This window comes from Pseudogymnoascus destructans, assembly GCF_001641265.1.
Source record: "Pseudogymnoascus destructans isolate 20631-21 unplaced genomic scaffold scaffold_6, whole genome shotgun sequence".
Classification (NCBI taxonomy): Eukaryota; Fungi; Ascomycota; class Leotiomycetes; order Thelebolales; family Thelebolaceae; genus Pseudogymnoascus; species Pseudogymnoascus destructans.
In genome coordinates, this window is record NW_020167525.1 from 379025 (window position 1) to 394667 (window position 15643).

General features: G+C 52.2%; 7 protein-coding genes across 7 annotated transcripts; 4 read left to right on the top strand and 3 right to left on the bottom strand.

The window, feature by feature from the left end:
- Window positions 1-23: 23 nt before the first annotated feature.
- VC83_03295 (uncharacterized protein) lies at window positions 24-498 on the top strand (the record flags this gene model as incomplete). The annotated part of the gene is made up of 3 exons (XM_024466943.1): window positions 24-28; window positions 75-297; window positions 349-498. 3 exons carry the CDS (start codon window positions 24-26, stop codon window positions 496-498), a joined length of 378 nt encoding a protein of 125 aa, XP_024325845.1.
- Window positions 499-1157: 659 nt separating this feature from the next.
- On the bottom strand, window positions 1158-4772 carry VC83_03296 (uncharacterized protein). Its single transcript, XM_024466944.1, has 3 exons — window positions 4270-4772; window positions 3953-4176; window positions 1158-3890 (listed from the first exon to the last, which is right to left on the bottom strand). The coding sequence occupies exons 1-3, from the start codon at window positions 4658-4660 to the stop codon at window positions 1536-1538; spliced, it is 2970 nt and encodes a 989-aa protein (XP_024325848.1). The 5' UTR covers window positions 4661-4772; the 3' UTR covers window positions 1158-1535.
- Window positions 4773-5326: 554 nt separating this feature from the next.
- On the top strand, window positions 5327-5710 carry VC83_03297 (uncharacterized protein; the record flags this gene model as incomplete). Its single annotated transcript, XM_024466945.1, has 1 exon — window positions 5327-5710. The coding sequence occupies one exon, from the start codon at window positions 5327-5329 to the stop codon at window positions 5708-5710; it is 384 nt and encodes a 127-aa protein (XP_024325847.1).
- Window positions 5711-7263: 1553 nt separating this feature from the next.
- VC83_03298 (uncharacterized protein) lies at window positions 7264-8954 on the top strand. Its single transcript, XM_024466946.1, has one exon. The coding sequence runs from the start codon at window positions 7483-7485 to the stop codon at window positions 8791-8793; it is 1311 nt and encodes a 436-aa protein (XP_024325854.1). The 5' UTR covers window positions 7264-7482; the 3' UTR covers window positions 8794-8954.
- VC83_03299 (uncharacterized protein) lies at window positions 8909-9316 on the bottom strand (the record flags this gene model as incomplete). Its single annotated transcript, XM_024466947.1, has 2 exons — window positions 8909-9125; window positions 9234-9316. The coding sequence occupies 2 exons, from the start codon at window positions 9314-9316 to the stop codon at window positions 8909-8911; spliced, it is 300 nt and encodes a 99-aa protein (XP_024325853.1).
- Window positions 9317-9471: 155 nt separating this feature from the next.
- VC83_03300 (uncharacterized protein) lies at window positions 9472-9880 on the top strand (the record flags this gene model as incomplete). Its single annotated transcript, XM_024466948.1, has 2 exons — window positions 9472-9520; window positions 9606-9880. 2 exons carry the CDS (start codon window positions 9472-9474, stop codon window positions 9878-9880), a joined length of 324 nt encoding a protein of 107 aa, XP_024325922.1.
- Window positions 9881-13593: 3713 nt separating this feature from the next.
- Window positions 13594-15556, bottom strand: VC83_03301 (uncharacterized protein). Its single transcript, XM_024466949.1, has 2 exons — window positions 14764-15556; window positions 13594-14707 (listed from the first exon to the last, which is right to left on the bottom strand). Exons 1-2 carry the CDS (start codon window positions 15322-15324, stop codon window positions 13670-13672), a joined length of 1599 nt encoding a protein of 532 aa, XP_024325921.1. The 5' UTR covers window positions 15325-15556; the 3' UTR covers window positions 13594-13669.
- Between the last annotated feature and the right edge of the window lie 87 nt (window positions 15557-15643).

Here is a 15643-nt window from a genome sequence, read left to right on the forward strand (position 1 = left end):
TATCTTACCCCTCTACCCCCACCATGACGTCCAAGAAGGATTACCCCTCCTTCCCACTCCACAACTGCATATAGGACTCGCGCTGAAACACTCATCGCGCGAGCCTGTCTCACGAGCGAATCGCCATGCCGCCTCTCGCCCCCGAAGACCTCTCGCGTGCTCGACCCACACCAAGATTCGCACCCCAGCGAAGCCATATTTGGACGCTCGGCAGGAGCTTTAGGCAGAGAGGTGTTTAAGACCGACGAGAAGGAGGTCAACCCAGCGATTAAAGTTTGTGCTATACAAGTGCGGAGCGTACGCAAATGACATTGTGGCAACTACGATGGGCTTTCTCGGAAATACCAGTGTCGGAGTGAGGAGTGCCGCTTCATGCTTCGTGGTTATATCGACAAGAACACGGCGCGCGGGGATAGAAGCCTGTCGGCAGCAGGACCTCCACAACGACAACAACTCACCAGCAACAGCACATATCGACAGCAACACGGCGCGCGGTGACAGAATCCTGTCGGCAACGGAACTACCACAGCGACAACAATTAATCAACAACAGCACCCCGACGCAAGAACGAACAATATCACCCCTCAGCCACTCCGTACTGGCCAGACCCCAGACATGAGTGAGGTCATGAGAATGGTGAGTTATCCCCAGAATGAGTTACCTTAACAAGATATCGAGACGCTGTCGAAGCCCGACATGAAGGTATGGCGATGGCACAGAGCACATCGACGAACGGAGCGGGGTATATACCCCTCCCTCCCCCTCCCCTCGAGAGTGACTCCTTCCACAAACCCCATTCCCATTCACCCCCCACTCACCCGCGTCACCAACCCCCCAAAAAGAAGCTTCGCGACCCCCCGGCTCCCGGCCGCCTCCCTGTAAAAGTCGCCCCCGCTGCCAAGAAAGGGGATGGAGTAGGTAAGTTTGGACCCAGCTTTTTTGCCCCCTCCTCCCCGGTCGGTCTACGCGGGTTATGTACTACATACTACGAAGCTACCATCCATCTCATGTACTATACCTACCCTCCAGTTGTCAAAGTGACTCCCATCCATCTGACATCCCATGTCGCGTGATGTCCCCCTTCACTCCGTTCCACTCAACTTCACCAAGAAAATCACAGATACATGCACCCACGAGCAAGGGAACGGAACCAAAAGGGTCATTAGAAACCAAAGTCTATTGCACTCTCGCGCTATATACAAGTATAAAAATCCCAATCTATTGCACCCTGCCGCCACCGACAAACCCCGCTAGATGTCTATGCAGGATATCATGTAATATATAATAAAATTAAAAGGAAAATGTGAAGAGAGTGGCGCGGGCTTTTGGTGGAGCCGGATTCGCCAATGTGATGTGTGATCTGAGAAGACGTATGGTATGTGACTTTTTTTTCTATGCTTTTGTCTATATTTTTACTTTCTTTTGATCGGATCTTCACCCTCCAAAGCTTTCCGTTTCATGATTGACAGAGCAGGTATCGGCAGTGGAGGGGTATGAAGAGAGGTATGTCGAGTAGGATCCGCCTTGCGAATCGCTTACTCGTCATCCTCATCAAGGTTCTCGCTCTTGGCCTTGATATTCCAGGTGTCCCTCTCCTTGTCGTGCTCGAGTTCGATCTTGCTGAGATGGCTGATGATGTTCTCGATCTGCGTGTCCTGGACGCTGCGCGACTTGCGGCCGAGGTTGTCGAGCCACGACCAGTTCGAGAGCATGTAGTACACGATGGCGACGACGACGGTGACGGCCATGGAGTACAGCCAGACGCAGACGACGGTGACGACATCTGTCCATCCATCGCCGCGGAAGTGGGGGAAGTCGCCGGAGACGGATTCCTCGAGACCGCCGGACAACCAGCCGAAGATACAGAAGATGGTGGCGAGGGCGTCAACTCCGAGGATGGCGCCGACGAGTTGCCAGGATGGGAGGGTCTCGAAGCCACGGGTGATGAAGATCAGCCAGTTCTCAGTGAGAGAGACCTCAAGAAAGAGGATCTCTTGGACGGAACCGTAGCGCTGGATGATACCTCCGTTTGGCAGGAAAAGTGTGCCGCGAATAGCCCAGGTGCCCAAAGCGAGAAGGGAACCAAGGACGACAGAGATGACCCAGATCTTGGGCAATTGCCACTCGACAGGGCGCTTCTCGTAGTGAGCGTTATCGTAGGCGACAGCGATGGTGGCCAAATCAGCGAACAGGGCAATGAACACGATGAGCTCGGCGCGGATGGTCTCCTTGAGGATGATCATCGAGGTGACGAGGTAGATCTCGAGATGCAGGCAGAGAGCGATACGGTACTGGATGTAGGCCTTCATGCGCTGGAAAATTTGACGAGAGATCTTGATGGCGGAGACGATGGTGGACAGACCGGGGGCGAGGAAGACGATGTCAGCGGCGGCCTGGGCAGCCTCGGTGGCACCCTCAACGGCGATACCGCAGTCAGACTTCTTGAGAGATGGAGCATCGTTGACACCGTCACCAGTCATGGCCGTAAGATGGCCACGCTGCTGAAGCATCTCGACGACCTGGTACTTGTGCTCGGGGAAAACCTCGGCGAAACCGTCGGCCTTTTCGCAGAGATCGTGCATGGTGCTGCCGGTGAGGCCACCGTTGACAAGTCTGTCGGAATCGTAAACCTTAGTGCCGAGCGCGAGCATGCGGCAAGTCTCCTTGGCGATGGCGAGAGCGTCACCAGTAAGCATCTTAACCTGGAGTCCGAGGTGCTGGGCATCGGCGATGGTCTGGGCGGTATCCTCACGGGGAGGGTCGAAGAGCGAAAGCATACCGAGTAGCTGCCAGTCACCCTCACCTTCCTTGACGGCAACACCGAGAGAACGGAAACCACGGTGGGCGAGCTCGAGGGACTTGGCGCGGTACTCGTCGGCGACAGCCTTGGAGCAGTTGGACATGGCGAGGATGGCCTTGGGGGCACCCTTGGCACAGGTGTAGACTACGCCGTTCTTCTCGCAGACGGTGGTGATACGCTTGGAGACGGGATCAAAGGGAGTGAAAGAGTGCGTCTTCCAGCCCTCCATGAGCATCTCCTTGGCCCTTGGGTAGCGCTTCAGGGTGATGATGGTGACCTTGTCGATGGGATCCAGGTGCTTGGTGTTGTGGGAAGAGGCCAGGGCAGCGACAGCCATCATCCAGTCGATGTCGACTCCGTCAGCCACGTATGGCTCGCGGATGGACAGCTGGTTGGCAGTGAGAGTACCGGTCTTGTCGGAGCAGAGAATGTCAACACCAGCGAGTGACTCGATGGCGGTGAGCTTCTGGACGATAGCCTTCTCCTTGGCGAGGTACGCAGCACCAACGGCGAGGGTGGTGGTGGTAACAACTGGCAGACCGACGGGGACACCGACGATGAGCAGGATTAGAGCGTAATGGAGCAGGTTGTTGGACGAGTTCTCCGGGGTAGCGATCTTCAGGTGTCTGTAGAAACCACCGATCCAGGCAGCGAGGATGAAAGCCATGACGAGAACCAAGAGAGTTCCTCCGATGCTGTTCATGATTGCCTTGAAGTGACCAGAATCCTGGGCACCAGACACAAGCATGGCGGTCTTTCCGACGAACGAGCCCTTGGCGGAGCAGGTTACGATAGCGTAGGCCTTGCCGCGCTTGCAGCCAGTGGTGTAGTAGCAGACATCGGTGACGTACTTCTCGACGGCGAGAGACTCTCCCGTCATTGAGGACTGATCGACAGCGACTAGAGCGTGGCCGCCGTGGGGCAGACCCTCCTCATCGTCGTCCGGGCTGCCGCCCTTCGTGCCAACGAGACCCTGTGCGCGCATCTCGGCTTGGTAGTTGGCGAATCCATCTTCCTTGTTATCGTAGGCGCAGATGAGACGGCAGTCACCGGGAACGACCGTTCCGTGGCCACCACCTTCCAGGATGACCTGTGGGAAGACTATTAGCGCGAGGTTCGCCAATTGAGCTGGTTGGGAGTGGGAGTGCTTACAATATCTCCAGGGACGATTTCACGGGCGAGGATCTCCTGCTCAACACTGTCGCGGACGACGGTGGCCTTCATGGCGATATCACCTTTGAGCGAGGCCACGACATCGGCAGCCTGCTTCTCCTGGTACCAGCCGACGACGGCGTTGAGCAACAGAATAGCGATAATGACACCGAAATCAATCCAAGCACGCAGACCAGCCGCGATGAGAACAGCGACTTCCATAACTGTGGAGAAAACCACGAGTCAGCACGTCATTCGAATTGCCAACCTGGCAATGGCAGAATCTCGGCGAGTAAGAATGAGCAATTGGAACGTACCATAGAGAACCGGGCCGCGGAAGAAGCCGACGAACTTGAGAAACATGTTCTCCTTGATATCCGCCAGCTCGTTGTAGCCGGTCTTGCGCCTCCTGCGCTCAACCTCGTCGGAGGTCAGACCCGTGGCGATGTCGGTCTCGAGCCACTCGGTGGGGATATCGATGGCGCCGCCGGGACCGAGCTCCTTGCGCCAGAAGGCGTACCAGGGACGCGTCTTCTCATCGTAATCCTCCTGCTCGTCAACAGCAGCTGCGGCGCCCTTGGTGTCGCGGTAGGTGGAGATGTAGCGGACCAGGTTGCTGTACTCGTCGAGCTCGACTTCCTTCTCATTGTTGGCGATGCTCCGGCGGACTTCCACCTGGGCGTTTCCGGCTTCGAGATCGCGCGCCATTGCAGCGGATTCGGGGGGGGGAAGGGGGGGAGGGGAGAGTGGAGATTGTGGTTGAATATGTTTTTCGCCCGTGGACAAGGAGAGGAAGGAGGAGAGAAGAATCCCGACGGAAGGGGGGGGGATGGGGAAGTATTAATATATGGCGCCGGGAAAAGAAAAAAAAGACTTTTTAGTAGGATGGACCAAAACAGAAAGATGGGGACCAGGACGGGTAAGTCGGCGGTGGTGCATCTGAGTGGTCGAGAAGTGGATTCGTCTGAAGGCGGCGAAGGAGGGGACCTGAAGGGAAGGGGAGATCTGCGAAAGTAGAGTACTGTACCGACAGGGTAGAGCGGAAAGCGACTGGGTTGCGGTGGTGCCGTGACTCCGGATGACATTGGAGGAGTGGGCGAATGAGGACGAGGGAAGGCGGAGGAGGGACAAGGGAAGGTGGCACTAGCGATGAGTTAGTCGGTGGGATAGTGTTGGTACGTAGCGGGAAGGTACGATGAAGAAACGAAGGAGAAGGGACGGAGGTACAAGATAAGTGGCATCTGTGATCTGTGGGGGGGGGGGACGAGGAGATGATGGCGGGCGGAGGAGGATAAACGAAGAAGAAGAAGAAGAAGAAGAAGAAGAAGAAGAAGAAGAGGGCGCGAAAAAAGAGAAGGGCAAATGTCACCAGTAATGCGGGGCACATGTCGTAGTTTGCAGTTTGCAGTACGTACCAAGTACCCGGATACCCGATCCGGATACATCTCGGGAGGATTTGAGGGCCCAGCCAAGCCGGCACGGGCCAAGACCCCAAGCAGAGAAGGGGGCCAAGCAGCAGCCAAGGAGCCAAGACCCGAAGCAGCCAAGTCGCCAAGCAGGCACGGGCCAAGACCCCCAGCAGAGAAGGGGCCAAGCAGCAGCCACGGTCAGGACCCGAAGCAGCCAAGTGGCCAAGCAGGCACGGGGCCAAGACCCCAACCAGAGAGAAGGGGCCAAGCAGGCACGGGGCCAAGACCCCAACCAGCCAAGTGGACGGCCATGACCCCAAGCAGCCACAGCCCCAAGACCCCAAGATAACAAGATAAGGCACACGACTCGATTCCCCACCCGGACTACGCGCAAGACGGGCCGGGTTTGAGGCACGTAACTAGCGCCGATTGCGAGTACTCGGTACTTTTGGGGGTACTTCTTACTTCTTACTTCTTACTTCTTACTTCTTACCTCGTACCTCGTACCTCTTACTTCCTACTTCGTACTCGGCGGATTCGTCTGTGCGGTGGCCACACGTGCCACTGTCCTCCTCGGCGTCCCCTCCCCCTCCCCTCCCCCACTCCGCCGAGACTACCACACCTACTCACCCACCCTCACATCACACAGTCATCAAATCCGCCCTCCACTGCCGCCCATCCCACCGAGGCTGTACCACCAAGAGCGCCCCCAACAAGCCGACATCCGGCTGACGACTGCTTTGCCTTTGTCCTGCTACGTCCCATCAGATGCCACCATCCCCGTTACGGACTCGCGCGGCTGCGTCGGCGACCGGCGCGAGGGATTTTCAGGGTACGGCGACGCGGGTTAAATCGCGCATTTGCAGTGCGCTGCATTTGCTATTTGTCCATGGCCTCGCGCCCTGCTGCTCTGCTCTGTTTCCAGCACACTGCCCGAGGGGGTGAGCTAGATGAGACACTCAGAGACGCGCCATGTGCTTCTGCACGGGATTGCTGGAGTCCAGATGCTGTACTCACTGTACTGTCGGATCAATTGGCCTGCCGGATCAATTGACGTCCTGCATCATGCACCTCGACACACGGTGTCGCGGGCGCGACGTGGAGATGGCAGGTGGACAGGTGGTCGTGTGCTCTGCCCGTGTCTGCATCCGGGGGGCGTACGGCGCAAGAAATCTCGATACGGGCATCCCTCCCCATCCCACACCCTGACTCGCAGTTTCTTCCGCGAAATATGGGGACCCCATGATGTCATCGCCGCCATTGAGGCATTTCCGCCACCTCCATTTGTACTCCGTACCGAACAGAACAAAACACAGACGGATGCGGCGGCAAGCTGGCCCCGAGGGATCAGAGAGATAAAGAGAGTCTCCCGCCTCTCTTATCTCTCTGATCCCTCGGTCGGGACGGTGTCACGTGAATTAGGTTCCATGAAATGAAGTGTAACATCACGTGCTTTACTCCAAAGCAAATTGATGCCACGTGCTAACAGAGACTGTTGTAATAGTCACATGATCTCACGTGATCTCCATACGGATTATCGGTAAAGCCAAGTATAGGTTACATAGTCAGGAATACATACATTTATTACTCAACAGAGACGCATTCAAAACAGCTTATCACCTGCCCCGTATTGATTTGTACATGTAGCGTGTCACGGGAATGTGGGATCTGGCACAGCAGTGTGCCAGTAACCCCGCCATCAACACCAACGCCAATAAATATCACTTCGATCCCCATGAGGGTGCGTTATCTCCTGTCTTACTGCAATATCATTCTTGATCTTTCTTGCCAATATTGGATTGGTTCTTTTGATATTTTTTCATTTGGCTTACTGCAATATCATTACTGATCTTGGCAGATATTAGTTATACCTTGGCAAAATTCATCATTATTGTCACCGGCATTGTTTGTAGTCTGCCTTGCCTTGCAGATTGCTTGGCTCGGATTGTCTGCCTTGCCTTGCAGATTGCTTGGCTCGGATTGTTTGTAGTCTGCCTTGCCTTGCAGATTGCTTGGCTCGGATTGTTTGTGTCTTGCCTCGGACATCCGTCGGACTGTTTGTGTACCAGTCTCAGGTTGGCCGTTTGTTGATAATAGACTCATCATTTATTGTGAGCAAGCATGGCGAGTGCAGATTCCGATGTCCACGCTGCTCTGCAAGATGCTGTAGCCAGCTTCGTAGCGGCGAACCCTGCTTCACGGAGGGTATTCAACAGAGCCTCAGATCATTTACCGGCCGGGAATACTCGCAGTACCCTCTTCTCTCCGCCATTCCCTGTGGCAATCACGATTTCCAGTGGTTGCTCCATCCGCTCCACCGATGGAGATGTCTACCTCGACATGGTTGGTGAATACACCGCCGGCATCTACGGCCACTCACACCCGGATATCCTCGAGGCTCTCGAGGGGGGCCTGCTGAATGGCGTCAATTTTGGCGCAACAAGTGCGCTCGAGGGGGAGCTAGCGGCGAGGATCAAGAAGAGGTTCCAGGCGGGTGCCGGCCTCGAGATGGTCAGGTTCACAAACTCGGGTACGGAGGCAAACATCATCGCAACGACAACGGCCCGGGTCTGGACCGGGAGGAACAGGATCCTTATCTTCGCAGGAGAGTACGTGGTGGCAGATTATAACTCCATCGAGTCTGTCGATGAGGAGTTATCCCGGGTCCCAGCAGACTCCCTAGCAGCGATCTTGGTCGAGCCCATGCAAGGGGCAGGCGGATGCCTGCCTGCGTCAATTAAATTCCTGGAGCACCTACGCGCCCGGGCAACCGAGCTAAAGGCACTGCTTATTTTTGACGAGGTGATGACAAGCCGCCTACACCATGCAGGGGGGCTGGCCGGGAAATATGGCATCAGACCCGACCTCATGACCATGGGCAAGTACCTTGGTGGCGGAATGAGCTTCGGGATCTTTGGCGGTCGCCGCGAGATTATGGAGCTCTTCAACCCGAAGAGCGGTGGCGTGGCGACGACGGCCGATGGAACGCAGAAGCCAATGTCGTCAATGCACAGCGGCACGTTCAACAACAATATCACAATGCATGCAGGAATTGCGGGGACCAAGGTATTGACGGAGGCTGTTCTGACCCAACTAAACGAGGTAGGAGATTATCTCCGCCAGGCTGTGCTGTCGATCCTTGTTGGTAAGGGGCTCGTTTGCGCGGCGACGGAAGCGGACATGCGTGATGTTGCCACGGTGCCAAGGGGTCGGATATGGATCTCGGGCGTTGGCTCCATCAACGCCCTTCATTTCGGCGCAAACGACGAGTTGGTGGATCTGAGAGACTTGTTCTACTTCCACATGATCAAGAATCACATATACGTTACCCGGAGGGGGTTTGTGGCCCTCACAATTGTGCATACTAAGGATGATATAGATCGATACGTGAAGTGTGTGGCAAGCTTTGTTGAGAGGTGGGGTTGTGCATAGCACGGATGGGGATTCCGCGGACCCTGGCATGGGGCACGGGCTCAGGGGACTCACAGTAGGTAAATTGGGACGCCTCAAAATAGAACCAGAGTAGGGCTGTCGCCGTATATCATTATCACATTATCTCCACATACTCCATTTCATATGTAGCAGTGCAGTCCATCAGTGCGCCAAGAACCTCCACAGTCGCATTCGTGTAGCCATTATTGGACGGCACAGCCTCATTCACACTCTCCCTATGTGCGAGTACGTTCCCGGTATACCTAACGAGGGGTAGGGACACCAAAGAGATCATCAGGGACCACCGTCCCGCCCCGTCAGAGACGAGCCAACTATGAGCCGTCAGAGTCCTGTTCCAGGGAGTAGTGTTCCACAGACGGAAAGCGCGGGATCTACCCAAGGATCTAGATTTGTTTGTTTGGTTTGTTTGCCGTCGGTACCCTGTTCGTCCAACATGACAGCTCGGCACCAGCCGTTCCAGGGGCAGCTCCTGCAGCGTCTGCATAGCTGCCGAATCCCTCATCCCGTGCTGCCGGGAAGGGCTATTGTGTGTGCCTCTCCGGACCGCCTTGCAATTTACCAATGCATGTTTGCAAGCGTCCAGCTTTGATTGGCTAGGCCCACCTCGGATCACATCCCATCGAAGGAATGAATCTCACCTTACCTGCCGCCCGAGCAATGTCCACATCGGCGTTCTATTTACAAGGACCCGCTCTATCCAGCCCAAGTGAGTAGACCAATGTAGGTTGCGCCTTGTTCTTCGTATCCCATATTTCAGGAATCCGATAGTGACGAGTCTGAGGAAGGCACAGGGGAATCTACTGGTGATGGCTCTGAGGAAGCCAATGGAGAGAATTCAGAGGAGGACTCTGGGGAAGAACCCGAGGAAGACTCAGATGAAGATGACTCTGACGAAGACTCTGAGGACAACTCTGATGGGGAAGATTATGACAAGGGAGATGGACGACAGGAGAAAAGGCCAGTTGGTAAAGTGTCCAAAAGTGAAGAATCAACCTCCTGCTACAAGGTTGTTAACGACGAGCAAGACGACCAGGATATATTGGTATTTGAATTTTTCTTTAATTAAATCCCCATTTCTGTTGTTTTTTTTTTTTTTTTTTTTACTCATTTTATCACACAGGATAAATGTAATAGTGGGTACACTAGATGTGAGAATCTAGCCACCCAAGGAAGGGATGATTTTACTTAAGACAACACACTGTCTTAGGAAAAAGAGCTAAAGGGTCGTAGCTTAGACTATTCCACAACGCAGCAATCAGGTGTATGATGTAGTGGAGTGGTTTAGACAAGTTGTAACAAATGTTGAGTATGAGAACTCAGGGATAAGTCAGAGGTTAGCACCTCACTGACTTTTCAGAAACAAGGAGTAACAAGATCAATGCTTGGAAGCTTGGAAAAGACGTGGAAGTATGTGATAGTCGATTTACTGTATTGTCTGCTTGCCCTTTCTTAAGGAAAGGGCAATCCTATTTATGTAAAGGAGTGTAGTTCTCTCATTTTCCAACCTATTTATGTAAAGGAGTGTAGTTCTCTCATTTTTCAAGACTTTCCATGACTAACCAGGCTTGGTAACTGTAGTCAACGTAAGAGAATCCCATAGAACCATCTCCTAGGTTCCTGTAAGGACACAGGGCACCCAGCTCACAGTAATAGCATATGAGAGTGCGAGTCGGAGGCTAAACGGATGCTATCCTATAGGTCTACTACAAAGGATACAAAAAAGATGAAGAGAGGAACCCCCGTTGAGTCAATTTCCTTAAGTACCCGAAACGGGTCCGACTCGGATAACCTACCCTAATGCTCCCCACGTGACCGTAACCTGCCCGACTCCGATGCTTTCCATCACTGAGGGCTTTGGCATCCTTACAGTTCCTAGCCTATAGAAAGTGAAAGGAGGTCCAAGGTCAGAGTACCCCTATAGACAAATTATGTCATAACTTAACCAATCTTGTGGGTAACTAAGGAGCGATGACGTGTAATGAATCATAGACGGTTGTAGAAGCTTTTGGAGCTATCGTTCATGTTCCTAGGCCTCTAGTTGATAGAGATATGTCATGTGTAGTATTAGCCCAGTAACTAAGGAGTGATGTCATGTAATGAATCATAGAGGGTTGTAGAGATATGCTATGTGGTCATATCAGCCCAGTAACTAAGGAGCAATGACGTGTAATGAATCATAGAGGGTTGTATCAATTGTTGAGTAGTATTGCTCTTGTTGTTGGTGTGACAAGCCAAAATATGTATAGTGACTTTGTAAGGACACAGGGCACCCAGCTCACAGTAATAGCATATGAGAGTGCGAGTCAGAGGCTGAACGGATGCTATCCTATAGGTCTACTACGAAGGATACAAAAAAGATGAAGGGGGAACCCCGTTGAGTCTGTTTCCTTAAGTACCCGAAACGGGCCCGACTCGGTTATCCCAACCCTAGCCCTGAACCTTCCACCGCAACAGGTCTGCATCAGCCCTGAACCCTATACACTTACCGTCCCCCACTATAGTGTAACTCGCTATATGCTCCTCTACTGGTTCGAAACCCCACCGAGTCAGATTCCATGCTTGTAGTGACCATAACAGTTCTGAGACAGGTTCTTCGAGTATCTAGGTACGGAGGCATCCTTACAGACTTGTAGGTTTGAGGAGGAGATTTCTAATTTTGCTCTTGAGTTTTGATAGCAAACTGAGTGCAACGAATGTCAGTATGACATATTCATGCTCTGAATTTTGACTTCCGCTCTTGAGTTTCCTTCTCCTTTTTAGCCTTGTCAGCTATTTTTTTCCAAGCATCTTAGCTGTTAATGGACCACACGTTGCTTGAACAACATTGCAGCTTTTGACCTTTGCCTTTTGCTGGTTCACAACCTTTGTAGATAGTAAATCATACTGTAGAACAGCTAACTCTCCTTGAGCAAGGACATTTTCAGTACCGCACGCCCAAGAATCCCATTCTTGTGCCGATGGACTTGACAAAAGGTATGGTATCTTTGCCTGCCAATGCTGTAATTTGAGCTCTGAATGTACAAATTTTGTCGGAGTCTGTGGAATTTGTGGTAGGTCTAGAGCCTTTTCAGACAGTGTATATACCTTCATTTTTTTCAAGGCTTCTTTAGGGTTTATTGGCCAAATTCCAGCTTCACGAAATGCTCCTATAATTGTGCCTTTCTTGAATGTTTCCGGGCGGATTTTGCCTAAGTCTCAAAAAAATGAAGCAATATTGTAATCAATATCAAGATTTCTCATTGCATATTGAATTGCCTTCTTATGCCAGTGTTTGTAAGGCTGAAAAACACCAACATCAAGCGGCTGCATAATATGTGTAAGATGTGACGGGAGCGGATATGGATGAATATTCATCGCTGTTGCTCGTATGATGAACTCGGGTATTGTATGACTGATATGGCTATCCATAAGAAGGACTTTCAATGGTTTATTAGGCCCAGCATCAGAATGTTTAATGAAATGCTCTAAATAAAGCATTGCCAGCTCGCCATTTGTATATCCAGAATCAGAGAGCAATATAAGCTCGTCGCCGCTTAGCTTTTCATGATACCAGGACTCCATATGTTGTCGTCCTTGTATAATAATCACTGGTGGAATCACTTGTCCAATTGCACAGATTGACTCGATTATAGTAATAGACCTGCGATTTTCGGCCATTGGAACATACATCTTAGTAGGGTCAGTTCAATTATATTTCAATGACGATAACTAATTGTACATACCTCTGTAATATATATAGGAAGTATTACCTCCTCCCCTGGTGCTACTCCAACTCGAAAGCCAGTTTCGTCAAAGTTATAGACGTTTTGCGGCTGGATATCATGTTGGATACACCATGACAAATATACTGAAAACCAGTCCTCTACCGCCGAAATATCATGAGTTGTAACTCGAATTTGAGCAATCGCTTTCGTTTTAACGACTTGAAAAAGGTTAGAATGGCTTTTTATAAAGCCCTGAAACCAGCGCCATGAAGGCGCTGGTTTCGGTGGTATTTCTGCCGCCCGCAATTGGCCAATTGCTGCAAAAACCATTGCTCTTGATGCCCCGTAACCTGCATGATACGGATCTTCGACATATTTGTATATCGCCTTAATTTGTACCTCCGAGAGTATCTTATTTTGTCCTCCGCGTTTAGAAATATGGGGCTTCGGCGGCTTTCAACTTCGCTCGTCGAATGTAGGAATTAAGCGTCTAAGTATTAACGTTATAAATTCGAGCGGCGGTGATTGCTTTTCGGAAGGGTTCTTGCGGAGGAATTCAAGGGCTTGGTCCATTATACAGAGCAAAATTATCGCAGGTGCATAGTTGAGAGTATATTTGGGTGTAAATCTCTGACTTGGCTATGACATTTTGCTTTCCGGATGCACTTCGCTTTCGCCGACCACCGACGATTACCCCGACCTTGAGCACAAGGTCGGTTCCGACGATTACGGTAGAGCACAATGTGAAGGTGGCCTTCATTGGTCGTGTTCACAAAAACTCTAAACTCACACTACGAAAAGATTATCTTCAGATTCAGGGGACTCCCTTCGATGATAATACGAATGAGTCTAGTGAATACGATGTAGATCCAAGTGATAAAGAAGCGCTAACTGACGATGATGGAACTCCATCGGATATTGACGTCGCTCGCGCAAATGGAGCTCAAAGTAAGCCAAACAAGAAAGTTCGGGGGCGGAGACGTGATAGCATCGAAAGAAAGGGGTCACAGGTCTATGTGTATTATTAATCGAGCTTGCATCATAAACTCATACCACGAACTATATCATATTTCGAGCATTGCATTCTTGCTTAACAGTCTACCCTTACATACGTCTAACTAGTGATGTCCACGCAGACGTCTAATCAAAGTCTACTCACCCTCGTCCACAGCTGTGGCTGTTCCGAGAGCATTATCGCCATTCGCGGAGTATGCTCGAATAGCCTCCAAGACAGGTCGTCTCGTCGCAGGCGTATCAAATACTTGCGCGTGGTCTAAATTGTCGAACCAGAGGATATCAATTCCCTTCCCTCGCCAAGGCCTATGTTTCCACCCTTCCTGTACCAGCAAGCCCCCCTCCTCGCTCACATCGGGCATTATCTCCACAGCTCTCTCATTATCTACATCTTCCGTTCCCTCTGCCAAATATCGGCCCACAGACTCGGTGTTAACAATCAAGTCTCTCCCTGCCAAACTGACCGTAACATCGCGGCCCTCTACAGCCTCCTTCCACAGCACATTCTCCGACCAGAAGAAGTGCCGCGCCAAACTATGCGCAACCCCCATATCCATGCTCGCAAAGTACCACAGCTGGTGCTGGCTCGCCGACTGCGGCTGACGCCGTGTGAAGTTATATGCTACGTCAGGCAGGTGCAGCAAGATGGTCACCGGGTCGATGAGCACGATATCCGCGATCATTGGCGCCGTTTCGGCGTGCGCGAGGAGATGGGTCGCAATCACAGAGCCGTAGCTATGCGTGGCAAGCACAACCCGGGAGTAGCCGTGCTGGTTGAGGATTGAGGCGATCTCAGCGCATAGCACGGCAGGCAAAAGGGGGGCGTGCGTCAGACGGAAGGAGACGGGGTGTATTTCGAGGGCAATTAGGCCGATTTGGCCGCCCGAACCATCTCCGGAGGGAAGGTCTTTAGCTGAGTTTATGTCGGAGAGGAAGGGGACGTAGGGGTAGAGTCCGATGCCGATACCGTGGATGAAGAGAACTGGGAGGTGCGTGGTCGACGTGTGGGGACGGTGCCAGTAGGTTGTGTATTTCGCGGGTGACCGCTTGGTAGTGAGGACGGCCTGTGGGCGGAAGGGGAACACTGTGAAGAAGCGGGAGAGGCAGGTGCGGTGGAAATGGAACCCGGCGCGGAGGAGGTTGATGTAGGTGAGCAAGTCGACAAAGCCCACGCACTGGGACAAATTAGCTTCGTGATCATGGAAACAGTGGCAAAGCGCCTTATACATACCATATACCAAGCCAAACTACGATGTAGCATGTCTATTGGATCGAGTGTCAGGCGAAGACTCTCGGCCTTGCCCCTCCCTGGCTCGAACTTCCTCCCCACCAAGGTCTCGTATGCAGCCACATACTCGTCCAACTCCTCCTCATCATCTCCAGCTTCCCCACCGCGGTTGAAGAACGCCCATTGTATAAACTCTTTCACATTTTCGTGCTTTATCTCCTCTTGCGGGGCACCCAGGAACCACCGATCAAGGTAGGTGTCTGGATCTGGGATGAACTTGTAACACTTTTCGAACAGCGCCTTTCGTTCTGTCCGAGAGGGGATGGGCGGGTGAACGGCCGCACGCTGGAGATATGCGCTGTATGGGAGGAAGACGACGAGGTAGAATAGCGACTCGGCGACGGCGATAACGTTTATCGCAAGTGGGATGTGAGGGCGGGGAATTCCAAAGATATAACTGGCGATGAGGAATACCGTATAGATGATGCTGACTGGCGTGAGATAGTGCAGAAAGACGATGCAGGTGCGGATGAAGATGTATTCGAGGCGGGTGTCGTTTATCATGACTGCTGGTGCAGTGGGTTGTAGGATCTTGCGAGAGTCCTTCTTTTCAAGGTCTCAGGATCAAGCGGTTAGTATCGTGATTTCGTCGTCGCCATGAGGTTTCCGGCTGAGATTTATCGAGTCGAAATGTTATAGGAGGAATGGCCATAAAATATATGTCCTCCATCACCAAGTTCGAGCAGGTACGTCAGTCAGCCTTTGGTGGGACTAGAGTGTGTTGAGACACTTGAGGTCTCACGGAAGGCGCGTGTGCCATGTGAAAGAAGAAACGTTGGGATGTGTTGTAATAGTCACGTGATCTCACGTGATCTCTGTACGG

Bases quoted from the DNA above. Each gene is read 5' to 3' on its own strand.
- VC83_03296 (XM_024466944.1), bottom strand. From the start codon at position 4,660: ATGGCGCGCGATCTCGAAGCCGGAAACGCCCAGGTGGAAGTCCGCCGG. The intron at 4,177-4,269 runs GTACGTTCCAAT...TTTTCTCCACAG, and splicing joins CCGCGGCCCGGTTCTCTATG to TTATGGAAGTCGCTGTTCTC. The intron at 3,891-3,952 runs GTAAGCACTCCC...GTCTTCCCACAG, and splicing joins AAATCGTCCCTGGAGATATT to GTCATCCTGGAAGGTGGTGG.
- VC83_03298 (XM_024466946.1), top strand. From the start codon at position 7,483: ATGGCGAGTGCAGATTCCGATGTCCACGCTGCTCTGCAAGATGCTGTA.
- VC83_03301 (XM_024466949.1), bottom strand. From the start codon at position 15,324: ATGATAAACGACACCCGCCTCGAATACATCTTCATCCGCACCTGCATC. The intron at 14,708-14,763 runs GTATGTATAAGG...AATTTGTCCCAG, and splicing joins GTAGTTTGGCTTGGTATATG to TGCGTGGGCTTTGTCGACTT.